Source organism: Lissotriton helveticus, chromosome 11, assembly GCF_964261635.1.
Source record: "Lissotriton helveticus chromosome 11, aLisHel1.1, whole genome shotgun sequence".
In the NCBI taxonomy this organism is placed as follows: domain Eukaryota; kingdom Metazoa; phylum Chordata; class Amphibia; order Caudata; family Salamandridae; genus Lissotriton; species Lissotriton helveticus.
The window spans coordinates 591,426,873-591,447,331 of NC_136072.1; the positions used below are offsets into that span (position 1 = coordinate 591,426,873).

Below are 20,459 nucleotides of genomic sequence, written 5' to 3' on the forward strand. Positions count from 1 at the left end.
GCTGTAGTGGTCCTAAGGGGAATAGCTTCTGGATACCTGGTGGCATGATCCACTACCACCAGTATAAATCTGTGCCCTGATGCTGTTGGGGGGGTCCATTGGTCCAACAATGTCAATTCCCACTCTTTCAAAGGGAACCCCCACCACAGGTAGTGGTATAAGGGGGGCCTTTGTTGTGCCACCTGATTTGCCACTGGCTTGGAAGGTGACACAGGAGCGACAAAACTCTTTAGTGTCCTCAGACATATGAGGCCAGTGAAAGTGTGGGGCAAGCCGGTCACAAGTCTTGTTCTGGCCTAAGTGACCTGCCAGGGGAATTTCATGGGCTAAGGTGAGAAGGAAACCTCTGAGAGACAAGGGGATGACCAGCCTCCTGGTAGCACCAGGCTTGGGGGTCTCTTGCCTCAGAGTATAGGAGTCCATCGTCCCAATATACCTTATAGGCACCTGTAGCATTCCCTGCAGCCTCAGCAGCAGCCTGCTGTCTGAGGGGTTCAAGAGAGGAACAGTCTATCTGTGCCTGCCTCAAGTCTGCCCTGGAAGGTCCCCCTGTCCCAAGAAACTCAACCTGTTCAGGCTCAAGCTCTTCTAGGACAGTTCCTTCTGGGGTCTTGGGGTCAGTCTCCTGAGAGAGCTGATCCTCCACCTGAGGCAGGGGGGAAGGGTCAACCTTACCCCTACTGCTCTTTCTCTTGGGTAGTGTCTGGTCCATTCTTCCAGGATCCAGCACTAGTTCAGCTGGGCATTTCTTGGCCTGTGATCTAGTCACAGCAAGGACATGTGCTGATAAACCTAACATTTCCACATGAGTCCTATACTCCACATCTGACCATAAGGAGGATTCCAAATCATTGCCCAAAAGACAGTCCACTGGGAGGTCTGAACTAACAACAACCCTTTTGAGGCCATTTACCCCTCCCCAAGAGAAATTAACAAGTGCCATACTATGGGAGGTAGTGGCATTGTTAGCATTGGTCACCAGGTAGTCTGAACCTAGTATTACCTGGTCAGGGTCCACAAAGTTTGGTGTCACCATAGTGACACTGGCACGAGTGTCCCTGTAGGCCTGAGCCATTTTTCCATTGATCAAAGGCGTTTGCCTGTACTTGCCCAGAGTACTGGGACTTATGGTAGGGGTCATATCCATGTCCCCAGTACAAACAAGAACAGCCTGAGTAGGTGTCCTGACTAAGTCAGAACCCGCCTCAGTTCCCAGGGTTAACCCCACTATAGCCTTGGGAGGATTACTACCACTACTAACTGTACTAGGGGGTGCAGATGCCTTAGGGGCAGTAGTGGTAGGAGTTGGGCCTTTCTTGGTGCACTCACTAAACCAGTGAGTATTACTTTTACAGTATTGGCACCATGGTTTCTTCTGACCATTATTCTTCTTCTTTTGGGAATTCTGGGAATTCTGGGACCCACCCTCTTTAGATTGTTGGGGCCCTGTTGAAGACTTCTGGTCATTTTGCTTATTCTCATTACCCTTGGGGTCTGCTTTCTTTTGGCCACCACCCTGGTTCTGGTTCTGCTGCTTGACCCTTGTCCTGACCCATCTGTCTGCCTTCTTTCCCAATTCTTGGGGAGAGGTCAGATCTGAGTCAATAAGGTGCTGATGCAACAACTGATTTTGACAATTATTTAAGATTTGTTCTTTCATAATTAGATTATACAATCCTGTGTAATCAGTAACTTTACTTCCCAGTAACCAGCCTTCAAAAGCCTTAGTGACACAATCAACAAAGTCAGCCCAATCCTGAGACTGAATTTTCTGGGTTTCTCTGAACAGCAACCTGTACTGTTCAGTTGTTAAGCCAAACCCATCAATCAGTGTATTCTTCAGGACTTGGTAATTGTTAGCATCCTCAGCTCTAGTAGTGAGGAGCTTATCTCTACCTTTACCTTCAAAGGAGAGCCACAATATAGCTGCCCACTGACTCGGCCCTCTCCAAAGCAGTCATCCATTTGTGGATGTCATCCCCTTGTTTAAAGGGGGGGCACTATTTTACTCAGGTGTCTAGTATCAAAACTCCTGTCTTTATCCTTAGGGATATTGCTGCCACCAGTGGGGACTGCCCCACTCAACTGTTGCTCTCTAGCAAAGGCAAGCTTCTCCTTGGCAAGAGCAAGTTCTTCCCTCTGAATCCTCAGATTAGCCTGTTTCATCCTTGCTTCATGTTCTCTCCTCTGAGGGGAAGTCATTCTCCTCTGGGGAGAAGTCATTCTCCTCTGAGAAGAGGCATGAGAGTGCACAGATCTATTGGAGTCCCTAGAATGAGACCTATCTCTTCTAACTCCAAAGTTAGCCCTGCTTAGAGTCAGTACTGGGGGTCCCCCAGATCCTTCCATATGTAGGTCTAAGTTGGCCCTAGTAAGTCTGCTGACTAACTCAGGACCTTTGTCTGCCTCATCCCCAGAAATAGCCTCTTCATCCTCCTCCTCCACTTCTTCAGTTTCAGGGAGGTCAGGATCACCAAGGGTACCTTCTAAGGCTTGCATGCTCCCATCTGTCTGAGAAGCTTTTCTAGCATCATATGTCTCTAAGAGACCTAACAGAAAAGGAGTGGTAGGGTTAGAACCCTGTTTCAATTTCCTGGAGGTACACAATTGTCTCATCTCCTGGAAACTGAGAGCTGCATAGCTGGAAAGGACCTGTGGAGGGTCACTAACCACTAGGGGAGTCTCTGCAGACTCTCCATGGGTAGACATGCTTTCTAATGAGGTGTAAGTGATGCACCTACCTACACTATGGGTTTTCCTACTGATCCCTTGCTAAGAGTTGTAGTCAGGGTGTGCTAGGCCCTTTCTACTACAACAGCTGGTTCAGTAGAACTCAGAGTATTTCTAAGCTTGTTATATGTAGTCAAGTCAAGTCAAGTCAAATCCACTTTATTCGATTAATTAAAATCATAAAAGTATGCTATACAAAAATGCTGACATTTAAAAAAATTAAAAAAGAGTTAAAATTACACACTTATATACAAAATACATTTCTATAAAAAGCACAAGATGGAGTACCTATTACATTTATTCTACACGGTCATATTTCCCAAATGTAAGAGTTTGTTTTAAAAGGAAGTAGCTACAGCAGTACCCCCCAGACCAGTCCTCCTTATTCTTACAGAAGCTGCCAAAAAACTGGCTACACAATACATAGTTTCCGGAGATTCCATCATTTGAAGAAATAATAGGGCGGGTTTATATTGATTAAAGTTCAACTTTTTCAATAATGGTGTAATGAACCGTTTCCGAGGCACAGAAAACAACCTGCAAAAAAGCAAAAAATGTACCGTATCCTGGGGAGAAAGATCGTCACATTTACAGGGGGGATTGACCTCCGGCCTACCCCACCCATTCACATCCCATAGTACCATGTACATTTGATTGAATCGAAATTTCGTAAGTAGCCATCTGTGGAAACAGTTTGTCACAATCGATAAATAAGGAGCCAACCTCAAAGACGTAGTAACCAGTACATGGGCCCTTACTGAGGGCTTACTTAGTTCAACCGCCTCTCGCTCTGCTTCACAGAGCCTAATAAAGTTGGTCTTGGCCCAACCTAAATCGGCTTTGCAGAGAGAATCTGGTCTAGAGAAAATCTCTGGACGGCCAAGCTTCTCAGCCAGGCTCTTAATGTAGGACAGCCACTGAATGTCCCTGACATAATCTAAATTAAGACAATCCTTTATAATTTTTCGGTTTAAGGAGAGTTGTGGTTTCAGCCAGATCTTAATCCAGAGCAGGATAGGTGCTAATTTAATTATATCTGTAATGTATCCCAAACCCAGCTCCAGATGGATAGAATATGTGGCTGTAGATGATGGAAGACCAAGAAGAGACCGCAGAAACTTATTCTCCTCAATTTGTATGCGGTCAGGATTAGTGAATCCCCAAATTGCTGCTCCATACCTTGCAATAGAAACCGACTTAGCTTTATAGATTGCCAGGATTGCCTCAGTTTGTTTCCCCCCTAATCTTATGGCGAACCCCAATACTGCAGCCGAAGAACTTCTCACGGCATTGGATTTTGTGGTAAGCTGTGGGTTCCAACTACACCTATCATCAAATAAAACTCCCAAGTAAGTGAATACTTTTACTCTACTAATAACCTCAGTACCACAGTAAAAAGTCTTAACATTGTTTCTTGAACTCCCCAGTGACATTATGTGGGATATCCCGGTATTAATCAACAAGTCAAGACTATTCATAAAATTACCGAAGGAGTCAAGCAGTCTCTGTAGACCGATTTGGGTTCTTGCCAGTAAAACTGCATCGTCGGCGTAGAGGAGCACCGGAATTGGCGTCCCCCCCCATGCGCGGAACATCCTGCGTGGCTGCTATCAGGTCTGTCTCCAATGAGTTCACGTACAACGTGAACAACATTGGGGCTAGGATGCAGCCTTGGCGCACCCCTCTACTAGACTTAAAACTTGCTGTGCATTTCCCCTCGGTTGTCATCCTGATGGAAGCGTTCAAATCCCTGTGCAACTCTGCCAGGAAGTACACCAGTGAGCAATCAAGGCCCATCTTTAGCAGCACGGTCCACAGCCTTGTTCTATTAACTAGATCAAAGGCTGTGGACAGGTCCATAAAACCCAAAAAGATGGAGCCCCTTTTGGCCCTCGTGTATTTGGCTATAATTAGATCAAGGTTAAGACATTGGTCCTCCGTACTCCTCCCCGCTCTAAAACCATATTGGACATCTGTCCCGAGGCCCAAGATGTTATTCTGGCCAAGACCACCTTCCCTAGGATTTTAATAGAGGAGTCTAACAGTGAAATCGGCCTATAACATCTCGGGTCTCCCCTCTGCCCTTTTTTAAATACAGGGATTATGATCGCACTAGCCCAGGATTTGGGGAACCCTACGGTTGCAGAGGCATTAAAAACTTTGGTTAAGATTTCAGCCCAGTACGCCGGATTGGCCTTATACATATCGCAGGGAACCCCATCCGGGCCTGGTGCCTTATGCCCAGCCGTACTCTCGATTGCCTTAATTACTTCGGCTGTCTCAAACCTTACTGGGGCCAAAATAGGAACAGGGGCTACCAGGGTTTCCGGCTCCAAATGGCTACCATATATTTTTTCAAAATGACTAAGCCAATCTGTTTCAGAGATGTTTAATTCTAAGTCTGAATTTTGGACTTTAGAAAATAGAGGAGTGTTAATTATTGACCAAAACTTGGCACTGTCTTTTAAGGTAGCTTTGTCCATGAGTTCAACCCAGGCTTCGTGTTTTAATGCCCTTTTTCGCTCTTGTAATGCCTTCGCATACCCCTTTCTGAGCTGGGCTACCAGTGCTCTGTTTCTCGGACGAACATTGAGGGCCTTTTTTAAAATATTATGGGCTTTACTGCATTTTTGGTCGAACCAGGCCATTGCCGGTCTATTTGTGACTACTCGACCGTTCATTGTAAGTTCCTGCGACACTTTAGAGCAAATGGCCTCGTACGATGATATTACTACATCTCCCATAGAGAGAGGATTAACACAGATATTTATTTCTTGTGCCGCCTTAGATGTTATAGTTTGGAAAAAGTCAGCGGGGACGATCTTGCCCCATTTGAGCCTTCTCCCCTGCTCTTTAGCTTTGACTGACACAACCGCCTGAGGCGGGACAGAAGTGTTTAGTAACGAAAACCCATCAAATAACTCCAACACCACAGGATTATGATCACTTAAAGGCATCTGTATAGCATTGTAAAAAATTACAAACTTTAAAAGTCCTAATGATAGAAAGATATAATCAATGATCGTTTGACAGTCCCTACCAGTATAAGTAGCAACCCGGGTATTGCTATCAAAAAACTCAGCTTCAAACAAATTATTACTGGACAATAAATTTTCAAGAGCAACCCCTTTCTGACTATGTTCGAAATGCTGGGGGATGTACTATCCGGACCATCACGGTCAATTAGGACGCAGTTTAAACAAAGATGTACATTAAAATCACCCATCAAAATTAGATGGCAAAAAGTGGTTTGCTTTTCTTTATATGTAGTTAAAAAATCATTTAACCATAGTAAATGCTCGTCTGTAGAGGCCCCTTGCTGTGAATTATAACAGTTCACTAGAATTATTTTAATGTTATTAACCAAGGTTACCTCCACGATGAGAAAGTTATGAGAGTCACAGTCAAGCTTTACAATTTTACCCCTGACGTTCACCGAGACCAACAACACGAGACCCCCTCTACTTCTTCCAGCCGTCGAACTCAAAGCAGGGACAAAAAAAAAGTGAAACCGTCCACCCAAAAATCACAATCCTCGTCCCAGGTCTCCTGTAGGGCGACAATATCATATTGTTTAATAACATTAAGCCAATTTTGGTCTTCTCTTTTAGATCGCAACCCCGCAATGTTCCAGCTTAACAGCCTGACTTTATCCCCCAATTCAGGATTCTCATTTACGGTGATGGCACTACCCCTCCTCTGTGGAGATACAGGGGCCATGGGAGTCAGATCACCAATTCCCTCACCACCCAGGCCTGCCCTGACCTCCCGTCAATCACACAAATCCAGGCTGGATAGAGCATCAAAACTGTTATGGGTTGCAATGTTAAAACCGAAATTTGTTCCCCACCTATTATTCATGTTGTTTTCCCTATCTAGACCAGGGGTTTTCGGGTAGGTAACATTTTGTTGTTCCCCATAAAAAAATTTTAGCGTGAGTGGGACAATGGTACCTCTTCTTCGTTGGGGAGGGAGTATGTTTTCAAGGAGATTGGGCAAAACTGCCGGATTTGAGAAAGTCACAGCCACACAGTCACCTTTAAACTTTTTGGGTCGGTTCCCTATCCACGGGACCCTTTTCGCCGACTTTATCTCACTCGCCAGTTGCTGTTTACCTCCTGGGGCTAGCTTCATGTTCCCTGTTAACCAATGTAGGGCATTACTTGACAGGGATGCAGGTGGCTCTACCAGGCCACGTTCTAAGAGTGGAACGTTAGCCAACACCAGTACCACCGGCGAAGCTTCAACAATAAATTGAAGAGTTGCCTGATTTTGGTCAGGGGGAATATTAACTGTTAACAAGGCGCCATCCTTAACAGCTAACTGATTAACAGTGTCCATCGGGGCATGGGCGGGGGGGTTGGTTGTTAACAAAACACCCCCTGCCCCTCCCTCCACCATAGTGTTCACCCCTGAATTGACTGTACTATTTACAACAAGGGTAGTTATATTTTCCACCTCCCCTACGACCTTAGTTTGTAAACCTTCCAGTTTTTTAATCTCGGCGTTCAGTTTGTCGATTTTTGCCACCAGAGGTTTAATTATCACTTTAATCTTGCTTTCAAACACCTCTACAAACTTATGAACAGGTCCTCCATCATAGAGTACTTTATATAGTCCTCGCCAGAGTCGGTAATTTTTACCTTCGATGAACCTGGAGTGACATCCCTTTTCCTTCTTACCCCGGACCGCAGCCCTCCTCGCTTTGGGTGTTTTTTCGCACATTGTCGTATCGGTCGTGGCACCTGATCTGGGGAAGAGGGTTCAACTTCAGTGTCTCGTGTCTGAACCCCATGATCCGAATCAATGTCACTGTCGGGGTCAGTTACGAGAAGTATATCTGGGGCAACCTCCGAATTTATTTCAGAATCATTATTAACAGATACGTGGGGGGAAATAAGTGGAGCATCCGTGCCTGTAGCCTGAGGTAAAGAGTCTACCAAGGAGGGTGGTGAAGATGGTCTTAAGCGATCAAAATCGGGAGATTGGCTCAGGCCCAGAGATTCTCTCCTTTGATTATTAATTTTCTTCACCGTTTGTACCAGATAATTATCAATGGTGTTAGATGTAGCAACAACAGCAACAGCTTTCTTCGGCATCCTGAGCTTTTATCCGATGACCCTCTGTCACCGAACAACAAATTCCCACTGATCGAAGCAGAACTCAACAAATACGATAACTTACTAGTAAGTGAGAACCTGTCGACCCAGGGGCAGGGTATCTGGTCCTGTCCGTTCGCGTCCAGTCGCGGACTGTCACAGACTGTCCCGGGCTTGTCCCTGGCGCCTCCCGCGCGCGACTCGCGGGGCGAGAGGGCGCGTCGGCTTTTCAAGCGCCTCCGTGCGCTGGCCTCGCGTCACGGGCGCCCCTAAGGCTGCTGGGTAATGTAGTCTTACGGGAGGCAGTCTCCCGGCGCTCCCCTTCTGCACTCACACAGCCGTTTCCCTCACAGCACCGCCCGATGGCGTCCTCAACACCGGCACTAGTCTCGTGCTGGTCTTGCTCCCCCAGGGGCTCCTGGGCGCGTCGGCTTTTCAAGCGCCTCCGTGCGCTGGCCTCGCGTCACGGGCGCCCCTAAGGCTGCTGGGTAATGTAGTCTTACGGGAGGCAGTCTCCCGGCGCTCCCCTTCTGCACTCGCGCAGCCGTTTCCCTCACGGCACCGCCCGATGGCGTCCTCAACACCGGCACTAGTCTTGCGCTGGTCTTGCTCCCCTAGGGGCTCCTTGGCGCTTGTTATATGTACCTATGGTACCTTATGTGATCTTTCAAATGATATCTCAAGATTATACGTGGTAAAAACAACAGCAAGCTCAAATCCCAACCGCTGCACACCAATGTGAGAAGTTGGCCTGATATATGATGCTCACTAATTCTAGTGATCACCTTGTATCAGTCCAAACAACCCTTATGGTGATTGGTTGTAAAGTCAACCTTATAGACCCGCTATCCTAGTAGCGTGGACAAAAGCAGTCTTTAGGCTAAACTCTGAATGGCATGTGAAGCCAGCTGTTTTACCACATATAACCCTTTGAATACCAAGTGAAAGGACACCACACAGGTTGTTATGAAAATAAACAGATATTTATTAAGTAACATACACCTCTGAACTCTTTATGAGGTCAGAGGGCTAAGCACATGACAATACTACAAAAGAAATACGAGTTCGCACAATATCTACAAGTGTGCCTGAGGGGCACGGCACGGCAAACCATATACTCAAAACAATGGAATGCAAGGAAGGAAAATACTGTAAGGTGATCCAGAGGCTGGAGGATCGCTGGGACTACGCTACGAACTAGGTAAGTAAGGAGCAGGAGGCCCACGGGACTCACGTGCAGAGTGGGAACTCTCACGCGGGATGCGTACCAACGTCTATGGATGCTACAGTTTAGAAAGTTACGGATTCCGGACGAACCCGCTGGATGGAGGGAAAACAACAGTGGACCTGAACACTAGGATAGTGCACACAGACTTCTGCACCTAGGAGCTTTAGTTACCTAACCCACAGGCTGCGGGTGCATAGGGCTGAAGTTGCGTCGGGTTTGCTGCGTTGATCCCGGTGATGCCTGAAACAAGGAGTTGCTGGCAGGCAGACAGATGGAGGAGTCCGGTGGTTCCAAGGATGGACCTGTAAGGAAGAAGTCCTGAAAGGGAAGGGGACAGAGTCTTGGTCACTAGCCAGTGACGGTGCTGGAACCAGGAGGGAACCAGATGCTGTCGCCGCGTTCAGGTGAAGGAAGGGTCGCTTCTCTCTGTAGCTGCGCGGACCAGGAGCTGTTCTTTACGACCAGGCTGGAGGCACGAGCTGTCCCACGTAGTCTGCTGCTGATGGCGGTGTTGGATCGTCGATCTAGTCAACAGGCCTTGGCTAATGCTAGCCACGCGGTGGAACAAAGATGGCGTCTGGTGTGGACCAGGAGGGTCCGGGGTGCTTCTCTTTCACAAGGAAGCAAGGGCCAGTCTGGGGGACCAGACTAGCAGTGTCGAAATCTTCGGGTCGTCGTCTCAGAGGTCACAAGCCAGCCGGCAAGTGACCAGACAACAGGAAAGGCAGCAACCAGGCAAAAGGGCCCCACGCAGATCTCGTGGAGGCTGGGGGGGCTGGTCTTTGATGCTGGTGCTGTGTCGGGGTGGGGCTTCTCAGTCCCCAATGCACTTACTCGAGGGTCACTCGGGGGTCGTGCTGGAAGCGCTGTGCAGGTTTATTCAAGATGGCCGTCTCCACGTTGCTCGTCGCACCCACGGATCCCAGCTGTGCTGTGGATGTGGGTAGAGGTCAGAGAGGTCTGGAGGTCTGGGTCTTGTCGAGCTAGATCGTCGGATTCCGGGATGGAAGGACTTTCAGCAAACCGCACAGGAGCTTGATGGTGCCTGCGAAGCAGGAGGGTCACTCCCTGACCATAGGGGAGATTCTTCAGTCTTCTGATGTTCAGGAGGTCGAAGGTCAAGAGTTCTTCGTGGAAGTTGTCAAGATTAATCTAACTGGGAATGGGACCAGCTCCTACCTTTATTCAGCTAAAGGGGGCTGCACTATGACTAGGTCCCTCCTCTGGGTGGGACCAGGAAGGGGGGTGGTTACACCCCCTATCCTTTGTCCAGTTTCCCGCCAGAGCTGGGGCTGGAGTGCCCCAGCAACTGGTTGGAACCGGTGTATACACAGGGCACCTTGTGTGCCCCAGGCATGTCTCATTCCTTTCAGCCTTGGCCGACCTAATACACAAAATCCTGTCTGGGGTGGTGCTAGCACCTCCCAAGGCAGGAAACCCTTTGTCTGAGCCTCCCTCGCTGGACGGACTCCCAGCAGCAGGAGGTCAGACTTGTGTCTGTGGTGGCAGCATCCATTTTGTGATGCTGAGGCTTGAGTTAACTTTAACCGGGGTTTACAGTTACATACATGTCGTGTCCCTCTAGAAGGGTGGAATGCTACCCCCGTCGCCAGAATTGGCGAGGGGGTAGTATTCCAATTTGTATGACACCTTACTCGACATGTTTTGATAATGTTATACCAAAGTTAGCATTTAACCGCGAGGATTATAATGCACTTAAGAGTATATGGTATAGCGCTATCATGGAACAGCTATTAGGACTTGGTTCCCCAAGCTGCAAACGGGCTCAGCTCATGCCAGAGCACCATCTCACATAATTCCAAGCACTCTGCCTTCAGGACTGATAAGGCCTTCCATAGGAGTCACTGATAGGAATATATGTGTCCATTTTAGGTTTAGATATAGGGAACTATATCTAAAGCAAAGGGTGATTACACCACCTTGCCCCAGCTGTCGTGCAGCCAGTTGTGTCTGTTTTGGATGGCCAGCCAGGGGTGGCATAATACATGCTGCAGCCCCTGGTAGGCCCTGGGTACACCTATGCCCTGGATACCTAAGGTATACTGTACAGGGACTGATAAGGTGGCCCAGTACCAATTGGTAAATGCACCTAGGGTACATGGTTGTAATTTAGAGAGAGAACAGCTAGGTTGTGGGTCTGATTAGCAGGCCCACAGCCAGGGAAAGTCGTAAATCAGTGAAGCAAAAAGCAAAAATCTGGGGTGGCCATGGGATTGCAGACCCCACTCTCCTACACTCACCATGCCATTCCAGTTTGGACCCAGCCATATGCAAATCAGTCTTGACCCTGTGCCCTATGGGAACAGTCCAGCCCGAACTGCCAGGCCAGGTCCTCCTTGGACTGGAAACAAGCATCCTAGGCTCGGTTTTGGGCTTTCAGCCCTCATCAGCCAGGATAGCTTGACTCCAGTGGCATGGAGCGCATGGGACTCACGTCCCGTTTGGGAACCCTCGGTCTTGCTTGCAAGTCCCCATGTGCAGCCTCTTCCAAGTGGCCTCCCTTCACTGTAGCGCGCCAGCTACCAGCTTCAGCAGCACCCTACTCCCGTTAGAGACCAGGCGACTTCCAAAGAAGAGCTGGTAGTACTTTGACCCATGGCCCACTAATACTTTGATCCCAGATTCTGAACCCCTTGAAACCGGCTGTCCTTACCTTTATGCATCTTTAAATTTTCCTCCCATAAGATTGCATTGCGTGTAAAGCGCACAGGTTTAAACATTTTACTTACCTGTGAATACTTCGCGTGAAAACTGTAATTACCTGGGAAAACAGTTCTTGGTTTTAAAATATCTGTAAAAAGAAGTGTTATTTGGTCTCTGATTTATTCTTTGAGTGTGTGTCTCACTTATTGCCTCTGTGAGTACAACAAATGCTTAACACTACCCTCTGATAAGCCTAACTGCTCGCCCACATTACCACAAAAGAGAGCGTTAGTATTAAGTACTTTAACCTCTGTAAACTAATTGGGGAGCACTGGTCTGTCTGTACATTGTACTTCGTTTTAGCACACTATTATGAGAGCCAGCTTTTTGCAATGCGGTATCTGAGTGCTTCACATAAAAAAGAGATTAATGTGGTAAGGCCATTAGTCTTGTACAATGCCATTAGATTACTGAGCCCTAGGGTATAACTCCTTTGCATTCCTCACCCCTCTTTTATATTCCTTAACAGAAACAACTAATGGTGATTGGGATGGACGTCTATCATGACCCAAGCAGGGGAATGCGCTCTGTGGTTGGGTTTGTTGCTAGCATCAATAAGTAAGTTTAGTGTAATTTTTTTGTTCATATTCTAAGTGTTTGGTTTTAATTATTGATTTTATTGTATGTGTTCATGCATCAGTTTGCTCCATTGTGCTATGCTTTTTGACCTCCAGGACTGATTTTACAGAAAATGTCAAACCTTTATTTTAAAAAGTCTTTTTACTTTTTCCAAATCATGGTGCCAAATCCAAATTTATTCCACCCAAAATGTGTTTATTCCTGTCAATGTCAAGCTTACACATAGTTAAAACCTGCAGCCTGGCTTTGCTTCCCTAGTTTGCAGCGGTCTTGTGACTTCATTTGAAAAGATATTTGTAGTCATTCCTGCTTTCTTCCATTCGATATTTTCAAGCTTATTTGGTGGATTTCCTGTTTTGCTGGCGCTGGCAGCAGGCGTTCTGGTGATATTTCGTTTTATTAGAAATGGGTGCCCATTCTGTGTTACACGCCGCGCAGCATCACCTGCCACTGTTTCGCAACAGGATGCTTGAATACTATGGCACGCTGCCGCTGGCCACCTTGAGCTTCGCATATGGATTATCATTTCGATTTTCCTATTTCACATGTGTCCAGCCTGTGTTTAATTGCCTGAGCTGCGATTTCGAGTGGGCCCTTGATTTGTGTCTCTGCAAGATGGTGTCTCCTGACGTGGATTTTGATCAACTGATGAGTCCCTTAGTTGCTCATGAGTTGTTTTGTTCTGACGTTAGGATTATGGCCCTGTATGAAATCATTTAAATCCACATCATCATTCAGCTTGGATAGATGCAGTTTAACCGATGCCAATGTAGAATGTTGGAGCCAATTCTAACATAATTTGCCTACCGAATAAGTGGTGACAGAATGGTCAGTTTCAAAACGGGGATCGGTCCTGACCTGAGTAAAGCCATCAGCTAAACCCAGGAAACGACGTTGGCATGAATCAGCACTTCTGTGCCACATTAGCCAACCTTTTGGATCCAGACTGGATATGTTGAAGGACGAATTTAGCAACAGAGATTGTAATTCTCTAATGGAAAATTGCGTAACATTATTCCAACCAGTGTATTCCTCTAAATCGGGGAAGGAAGGAGTATTTAATTTTTTAGAAGTAGCCAATCCAAAGCATGTGGTTTGTGAAATGGTAGAGTTCAAAAACCACATATGGTTTGGGATGAGACATGCACGGTGAAAAGCCTCAGTGCCTTGTACCTGCCAACTTTTAGAACCCCAAACAGATTTAAGGTCAACCATTTCCCTCCACAACTCGTAGCCACCAACAGCCAGCTTGTCTAGAAAGGACTTCAAGTACAATAACTTAGTATCGGTAAGTCTAACTTTGGACATGGACTTTTCTGTCACTTTAAAATAAAACGAAGCGGGATTGGACTGATTAAAGTCAGTAAAATAAGTGTACTTTTTGTAAAGGCGCAGGGCAATGCTCCCATTGTGTATAATTTACAGCACTTCTTCTGGAATTAGTTTTATACAAGTAATGGTTGCCAAAATGTTGGAAGCAAAATAAATCACCATAATTAGCAGATTCTAAGTACAAATCTGCAGCATCAAAGGCCGCATATTATTTCAAATCAGAAAACAAAGCCTCTAAGGCCTGAACATCCCAATCATCAGAACGTATGTTTTGTTTCACCACATCCCCCATGTTTACTCTAAGCACATTAGGGACATTAACCACCTCAGTAGGGCCATGGATTTGAAATTTAACAGCATCCTACACAATCCCATCAAGGACAGGCCAAGCAGTGATATTAACGAATGCCAAGTCTCTCTTCAGTCTGTGAGCGGAATGGGAGGAGGAAAGAGGAGCCAATGTTCCATTCAGATGTCAAATGCATGTTCTCTCTTCAACATAGTGTCCATTGACGATTTGGAAAAAATAAAACACAAAACCAATTAACATAAAAAGGTAAATTGAAAAAAGTAGCAACCAAATATATGTCCAAGGGGGAATCAAAAAGTGTTTTTTAAATAAAATGGCATAAATTGCAAAACGTGAGGGCTTCCCTGAAGTTTGCGAGACAGTGTCAAAAGAAAATCTGGATTCTGTGGCCAAGCGTGTTTGTAGATCAGGCATCGATAAGTCAGTTGGGTAAGTGTAATCAGCTTCATCAACGTTAGTACCAAGCAAAGTACTTAATAATTGACTGGAAATTGTAGGCATCTCGATGGCCACCTCTGGCTCAGGATTAGAAGCAGTGGCCAAAACAGAATTTCTCACAATCGAAGGACAGGAGACTGCCGGTGTCATACTAAGAAGAATCGGCCACTCTGTGTATCTTGACATTGTCAATTGAAATAAACCTGTTTTCCTTACGACCTGGAAGTGGTGGTAAAATGACTGTTCTTGTGCCCTTCACTCCAAGCACAGGAACCGGAGCTCGATAGGAGGGGCCAAATTCTTTCTTGTTCTCGATCTTCTCCCGAACCAGTTCTCCAACTTGGGGTAGCCAGCCAACTACCGGGATCTGCAACGTATCATCCGATGTGGAGGGCAAATGTTCCTTTGCAAGACTGTCTCTGGTCTTTTGTAGATCCTGTAAAACATTGCAATGTTCATCTACGTCAAAGGCTGTGGCTTGGGCCACGCAGTCTAGACCGTCAAGGTCCGGGACATACATCTTGATACCAAAGAGCATTTCGTACGGGGTACGCCCACCCAGAGTCCTTCTAGGGAGATTATTAAGAGCACGCTGCACGCCATTGAGATGGGCCAGCCAGTTCCTGCCAGTGCCTATAACTCGAGCTGTCAATGATTGCTTTAAGTCACGGTTCATTCGTTCCACTACACTATTACCCTCAGGTCTGTATGGAGACAAAAACTTGACTTGGACCCCCATCGACATCATGGCATCCTTATACGCCTTAGAGGCGAAAGCCGGACCCTGATCCGAATGGAAGGTACCACAGGCAAAAATCCCTACAAAGACGCGCAGATCTCTTATGACAGTACGTGAATCAGCGCTACGGTGGGGCCAGACCCAGACAAAGCGTGTGCATGAATCCACTGCGACTAAAAAAAGACCGCAGTGATCTAAATAAACACATCCTAGTGGCTTATTAGATATGTACAACTGTGTCTGTGGCGGACGCGCAGCAGTTGAAGGCTTAATTTGCTGGCAAATGTCACATTGAAGGACATAATCGCGCGTCTGTTTGTTCAGTCCCCGCCACCAGAAACGCTGTTGTAACTGTGATACAGTGGCCGAAACGCCCGCATGCGCAGACGCTACACCTTCATGTGCCGCTGTATTTAAGGTATTCCTGCGGTCCGAGTTGGGAATCAACCTCTCCCCAACTTCAGGAATTTTCACATAAGGAAGCTTATCGGGACTTAAGTGGTATGTGTACTTCGAAGGGAACCCCGCAGGATATTTATCTCCCTTCTCAGTGGCAGCAACAGCCGCCAAGATATCATCATCAATCTTACTTTTGGACCCTGTAACTGCTGCAACTAAATATGTCGATCCTGCAGATTTCGCCGCCTCATCAGCAAGCGAGTTGCCAACAGCGTGTACTCCCACGCGCTGATGACATAGAGTGTGAATCACAAACACAAGCGGCAACTGCTCTTTAAGCTCAGCCACTCGGACCCAGATCATTTTATGTTTTATTGTGCTTCCCTTAGAATCACGAAAGTCATTTTGAATCCAAAAGAACAAGTTTTCATTGTAAGACTGGACACAGTAATAGGAATCACTTACAATAAGTGTCGTCACACTAGGATCTGCGTACTCCAATGCAAGCATCAGAGCTCGAAGCTCTGCCAATTGTGCGGTGCAGTCCCCTAGAGTCTGCGTGTGCACGACCCTGGACTTAAACTCATCGTTCACCATGGCACCTACCACAATGGCGCATGCGGAAACGTAGGCGTGTTTAGAACCATGCGCAACCTGCGCCGACCCATCAGTGTAAATGATGCAATGGAAATCCTCCAAAGGTCCCATAGCTAAAGGAGCCGGATGAACGAACATATACTGTAAGTACTCCTGCGACCGTAAGGAGGCGTCAAAAATAGACGTGACATCCGGGGACGTCAATGAAGCAGCCCATTGTATCCACCGAGGGTGCAAAGCTTTAGAATTTGGTACACTGGCTTTCGTAACTGCTTCCAAAGCAGGACACGGGGTAACAACCAACATGCGTTTTCCCTGTGACAGAGCGCGTTCCTTAAGAATCGCCATCTGTACAGCCGTCAAAACTTTCTCCACAGTGGAAAATCGCATTTCAGCCGAAGTGTACAAGTGCGACTTGTAAGCAATAGGTACAGTGTCTCCCTCGTTAAAAGTCAGGTAAGTGAAACCCACCGTCCCAGGGATGATTCTAATCACCAGGATGGTGTGGTTATCACGAGTCAGTAAGAATTTAGAAGCGAGCAGATCAGCCTGCAAAGATTGCAGGATAACTGAGTGCTCAGGCAGCCAGCATGATTTGGTAAATGTAGATTGTATCAAAGCATACAAAGGCTTGATACGCTGGGCATAATCAGGAATGTATGTTCTCCCGAAGTTCAAAAATCCCAGCAAAGACTAATTTTTTCAGAGTTGTCAGAGCGCGCAGCTGTGCGCATTTCTCCAAGAAGTGAGGAGCCAATCCTCTACCTTCATTGTTGAGCTCGTAGCCCAGGAACAACACTGTATACTCTGCAATGTGCGATTTTGCAAAGTTGAATTTGTAACCCATGTCTGCAAAGCTACAAATCTAGCGGTCAACTGGACACAGATGCTCCCAAAGTTCGTCGTCTGTGAGATAAATGTCATCCACATGCGAGCATCCATCCGGGTCGACTCTCTAGAAGTAAAAATCCCAGGACTATTCTTATAGCCCATAGGTAAACGTTTAAATTGTTTTTGCACACCGCCGCAAGTAAAGGAGGTCCATTGGGAACTCAGACCATCCAAATGGTGGGCATAAAAACCGTTGGAAATGTCAAGCGTTGTCTTAAACCGCTTACGCACAAGAACATCCACTAAGGCAGAGCCGTGAGTATTCTGTTCTGCACAGGTACGGCAATGCGAGTTTAAATGCCGGTAATCCAATACCAAACGATACGATCCGTCAGGCTTGGTCACAGTAAAAAGAGGGTTATTCATTGGTGACACACATGTTTCAATTACACCTTGATATTCCAATTGTTCAAGCATTTTCGCAACGGAAGCCTTAGCTTCACGTCTAATGGGATATTGAGGTTGAGGCTGCGGCTGAGACCGCAAAGGAATTTCGTGATGTGGGGAAAATTTATCCCAACCACAGTGTGTATGGTACAGAGCAGGTGCCAGAGCCTTAGCCCACTCTTCTGCAAAATTCAGCGCATGCTCCTTGGAGACTGTGTGCGCGAAACTGGGGAGGATTACCTCCTCCCCTCGCGGAGCTGCGAGAACAGAAGGTGGGGGCCAGTCAGCCTCCGCTAACAAAATGTCATAAGTAGTGGTGAGATTTTCCCAAAATATCCCTTTCACGGTACGCTGTATGTCACCCTCGATTAGAAGGACTATTTCAAAAAGTCTGTCAGGGGGAGCAACTCTAGTATCCGCTGTTTCTACTACAATACAACGGTCAGTCGCTGTCACCTTCAGTAGTGGACGCAGGGCCTCCCGTATTATGGTAATCTCCGCCGCGCTGTCCAGCAAGGTCAGAGCTCATGTCCGATTCCGAAGCCGTGTTCTCACTATCTGTGGCGGCATACCTCGCTGTTAAAGCGGCGACTTTCTTCTATTGAAACTGGGGTCTTTTCGGTGTAGCGCCGTCCTGCTTGCCTGCATTGTCTTTTGGGCGGGGCTGGTCGCGTCCTTGCTGGCCACCCTGACCCCTGCCGCTTCCTCCACCACCTGTCGCCGAAGCCGATAACTCCTGAAAAGAACGAGGAGGGCGTTGATCAGAAACCTGAAATCGATCAGGTGATTTTATCTTCGCGCGATCGCGCAAGTCATAAATACGTTCTGGGGGCGCAGGCAATGGGGATGCAGGACGAGACTCCTGTTTCTGTTGCTTTCCCTGTTTTTGTTTTTTAGGCCAATTTTGTTTTTTGGACTTGGGCTGAACGTCTGTGTCAGACTTCTGCCCTTGGGGTTGCATTTCCTCTTTAGTCGAAAAAGGCTTGAGACCCCTACTATTGCGACCCACGGTTTTATAAGCCGCCACAATAATCCTCGCTAACTGTCGCGGTTTCTCGGCATCGGGAAGCGCACCCAAAGCATTAGCTACCTGAAAGTTCACTGCATCCCCCTTGACATTAGCAAGAATGAGATTGCAAACCACATCAAAGTTGCCACACAGTCGCATACCCAATTCAACCACAGCCTCAGGTCCGTGCTCATCCTGAACACGCTTAATGACCGTCGGCAGGACAGCCATAGACGGAGTGCCGTAACACCTCGCATAGACCGCCGCAAATGTTCTACCCCAGGTCTCACAGTCACCGATTTCAGGGGCCAAGTCTTTAGGTAAACTGATTGTCAGAATCCTGTGTTTCTCACCAGGAGTCGGCTTAGGGAATACTGCCTCAAGCTGGTCAAACTTCTCGGCAAGCCAGAAAGGGAAATCATCCTTTTCCTGGGGGCGCTTGCCCATCACAGCGTTGACCATCACGGGACTGAGCTTCATACCGCCCTGTCCTGCATGAAGCGCCGCACCAACCGGTGCCCCGCCCGGGAGATTGCGGGTTATATATTGCACTAACGACCTAATCACACTAATTGCGAATACATGTAGCCGTCTTAACTCAACAACGGTACAATTGCCGTGCTGAGGATGAGGAGTAAATCCAGCCAAAACAGGCCAATTTGCGCCCGGAATGGACAAAGGACCTAACCTCGGAGCTGTCAAAGAATGGGGAGGGCGCCACCAAACCAAACGCGATGCTGCCAAGTATCAATAGGTACTTTCTGTGCCCTATGCGGAGTATATTCATTCGGCACAGCGGTGGGAGTGCACGTATGGAACACACCTGAAGTCCAGTCAATAGCTGGGAAGGTCACCCACGAGTAAAAGATTTCGTAAGGGTAAGCTACTTCCGCACTCACTACCATTATCACGGCCATGCCATCCACGGGAACATTATAATTTTGCAAATGATTGCGCACCGCAATGCGACTATGCTGCGGAATGTCCACCGCGGCCATAGCGAAACAGAAAGGAAAAAGAACAAAGTAAACTTTGTAGCACAACTGGGTAGTAATTCAAGGAAACCGTTTTAGAAAGATTCAAACTTAAATAAACCTATTTCATAAATAGGTAGGTTTTTTCCGACACCACCGTTTTCCGGAAACGACAGTGAAGGGGTTAAGGATCGAAAGATGAACTACTCAAGTGTCATGTAATAAGACCACCGAAAACATTGGGCGCCATGTAGCAGGGATTCCGTTCTCCTACAGAACTGTGCATAGAGACTTGGAACCTCAGTGAATTAGGGTGTGCCAAAACTCACCTTAGTACCCAAAATCCCCTACCGAGCTAGCTACAGTGTCTCATTGGTCATTACAAACTCCCAATGCTTAGACAAACCAGAACATGAACTTAGAATACCTCAGGTCACGTGGAACACATGAACACTCTTTCGTTAAACAATCATTTCAATCCAGAACGAGGAGTAAATGAGGACGCGTGCACATTTGAAATGTTTATTTACTAATGCAGTGTTCTCAAACGCAGTATCTTCGATAATACAAGCAAACATATTATAAGAAGCAAAGTTATCAGCCTAGTTACTAGTCCATAGAATACAAAAGGTGACAACATGCTAAAATGTTGAAATGAATAGAGTTTAACAACACCTAATTCTCACCCTCCCTATCTCGTATATTATGAGAAGAGAATGGAGGCAGCACCAGATTTGAAGTAAGACCGAACCTCTCTAGTATATTATATTATATCTAAGAAGGTCTCTTTGGGTTTTAACAGGGCGGCCCCATACCTCAAGATCTTAGTGGTAAGGGATCACATCATCTTCCACCAGCTCTCTGCATGCGAAGCACCATCAAGTGTGTAGTGTGCTCTGTCGGGAGCAATATGAAACGTGCCTAAAGCCAGAACTTGGCCGCCGCTTGCATGTATGTTATGTCTAGGAAGGTGCGAAGATCAGACCTCACAACAACACTGTGTCGAGTAATCCTTGAAGGCTT

At 46.9% G+C, this 20,459-nt stretch overlaps 1 protein-coding gene across 2 annotated transcripts in view; it reads left to right on the forward strand.

Annotated features, from left to right (window-relative positions):
• PIWIL2 (piwi like RNA-mediated gene silencing 2) overlaps window positions 1-20,459 on the forward strand; it is a 1,947,029-nt gene that overhangs the window by 1,493,215 nt on the left and 433,355 nt on the right. For both annotated transcript variants that reach the window (XM_078666379.1, XM_078666380.1), the window contains one exon: window positions 12,251-12,339. In XM_078666379.1, the coding sequence (XP_078522505.1) occupies window positions 12,251-12,339 (89 nt within the window). The remainder of the gene's footprint in view (window positions 1-12,250; window positions 12,340-20,459) is intronic.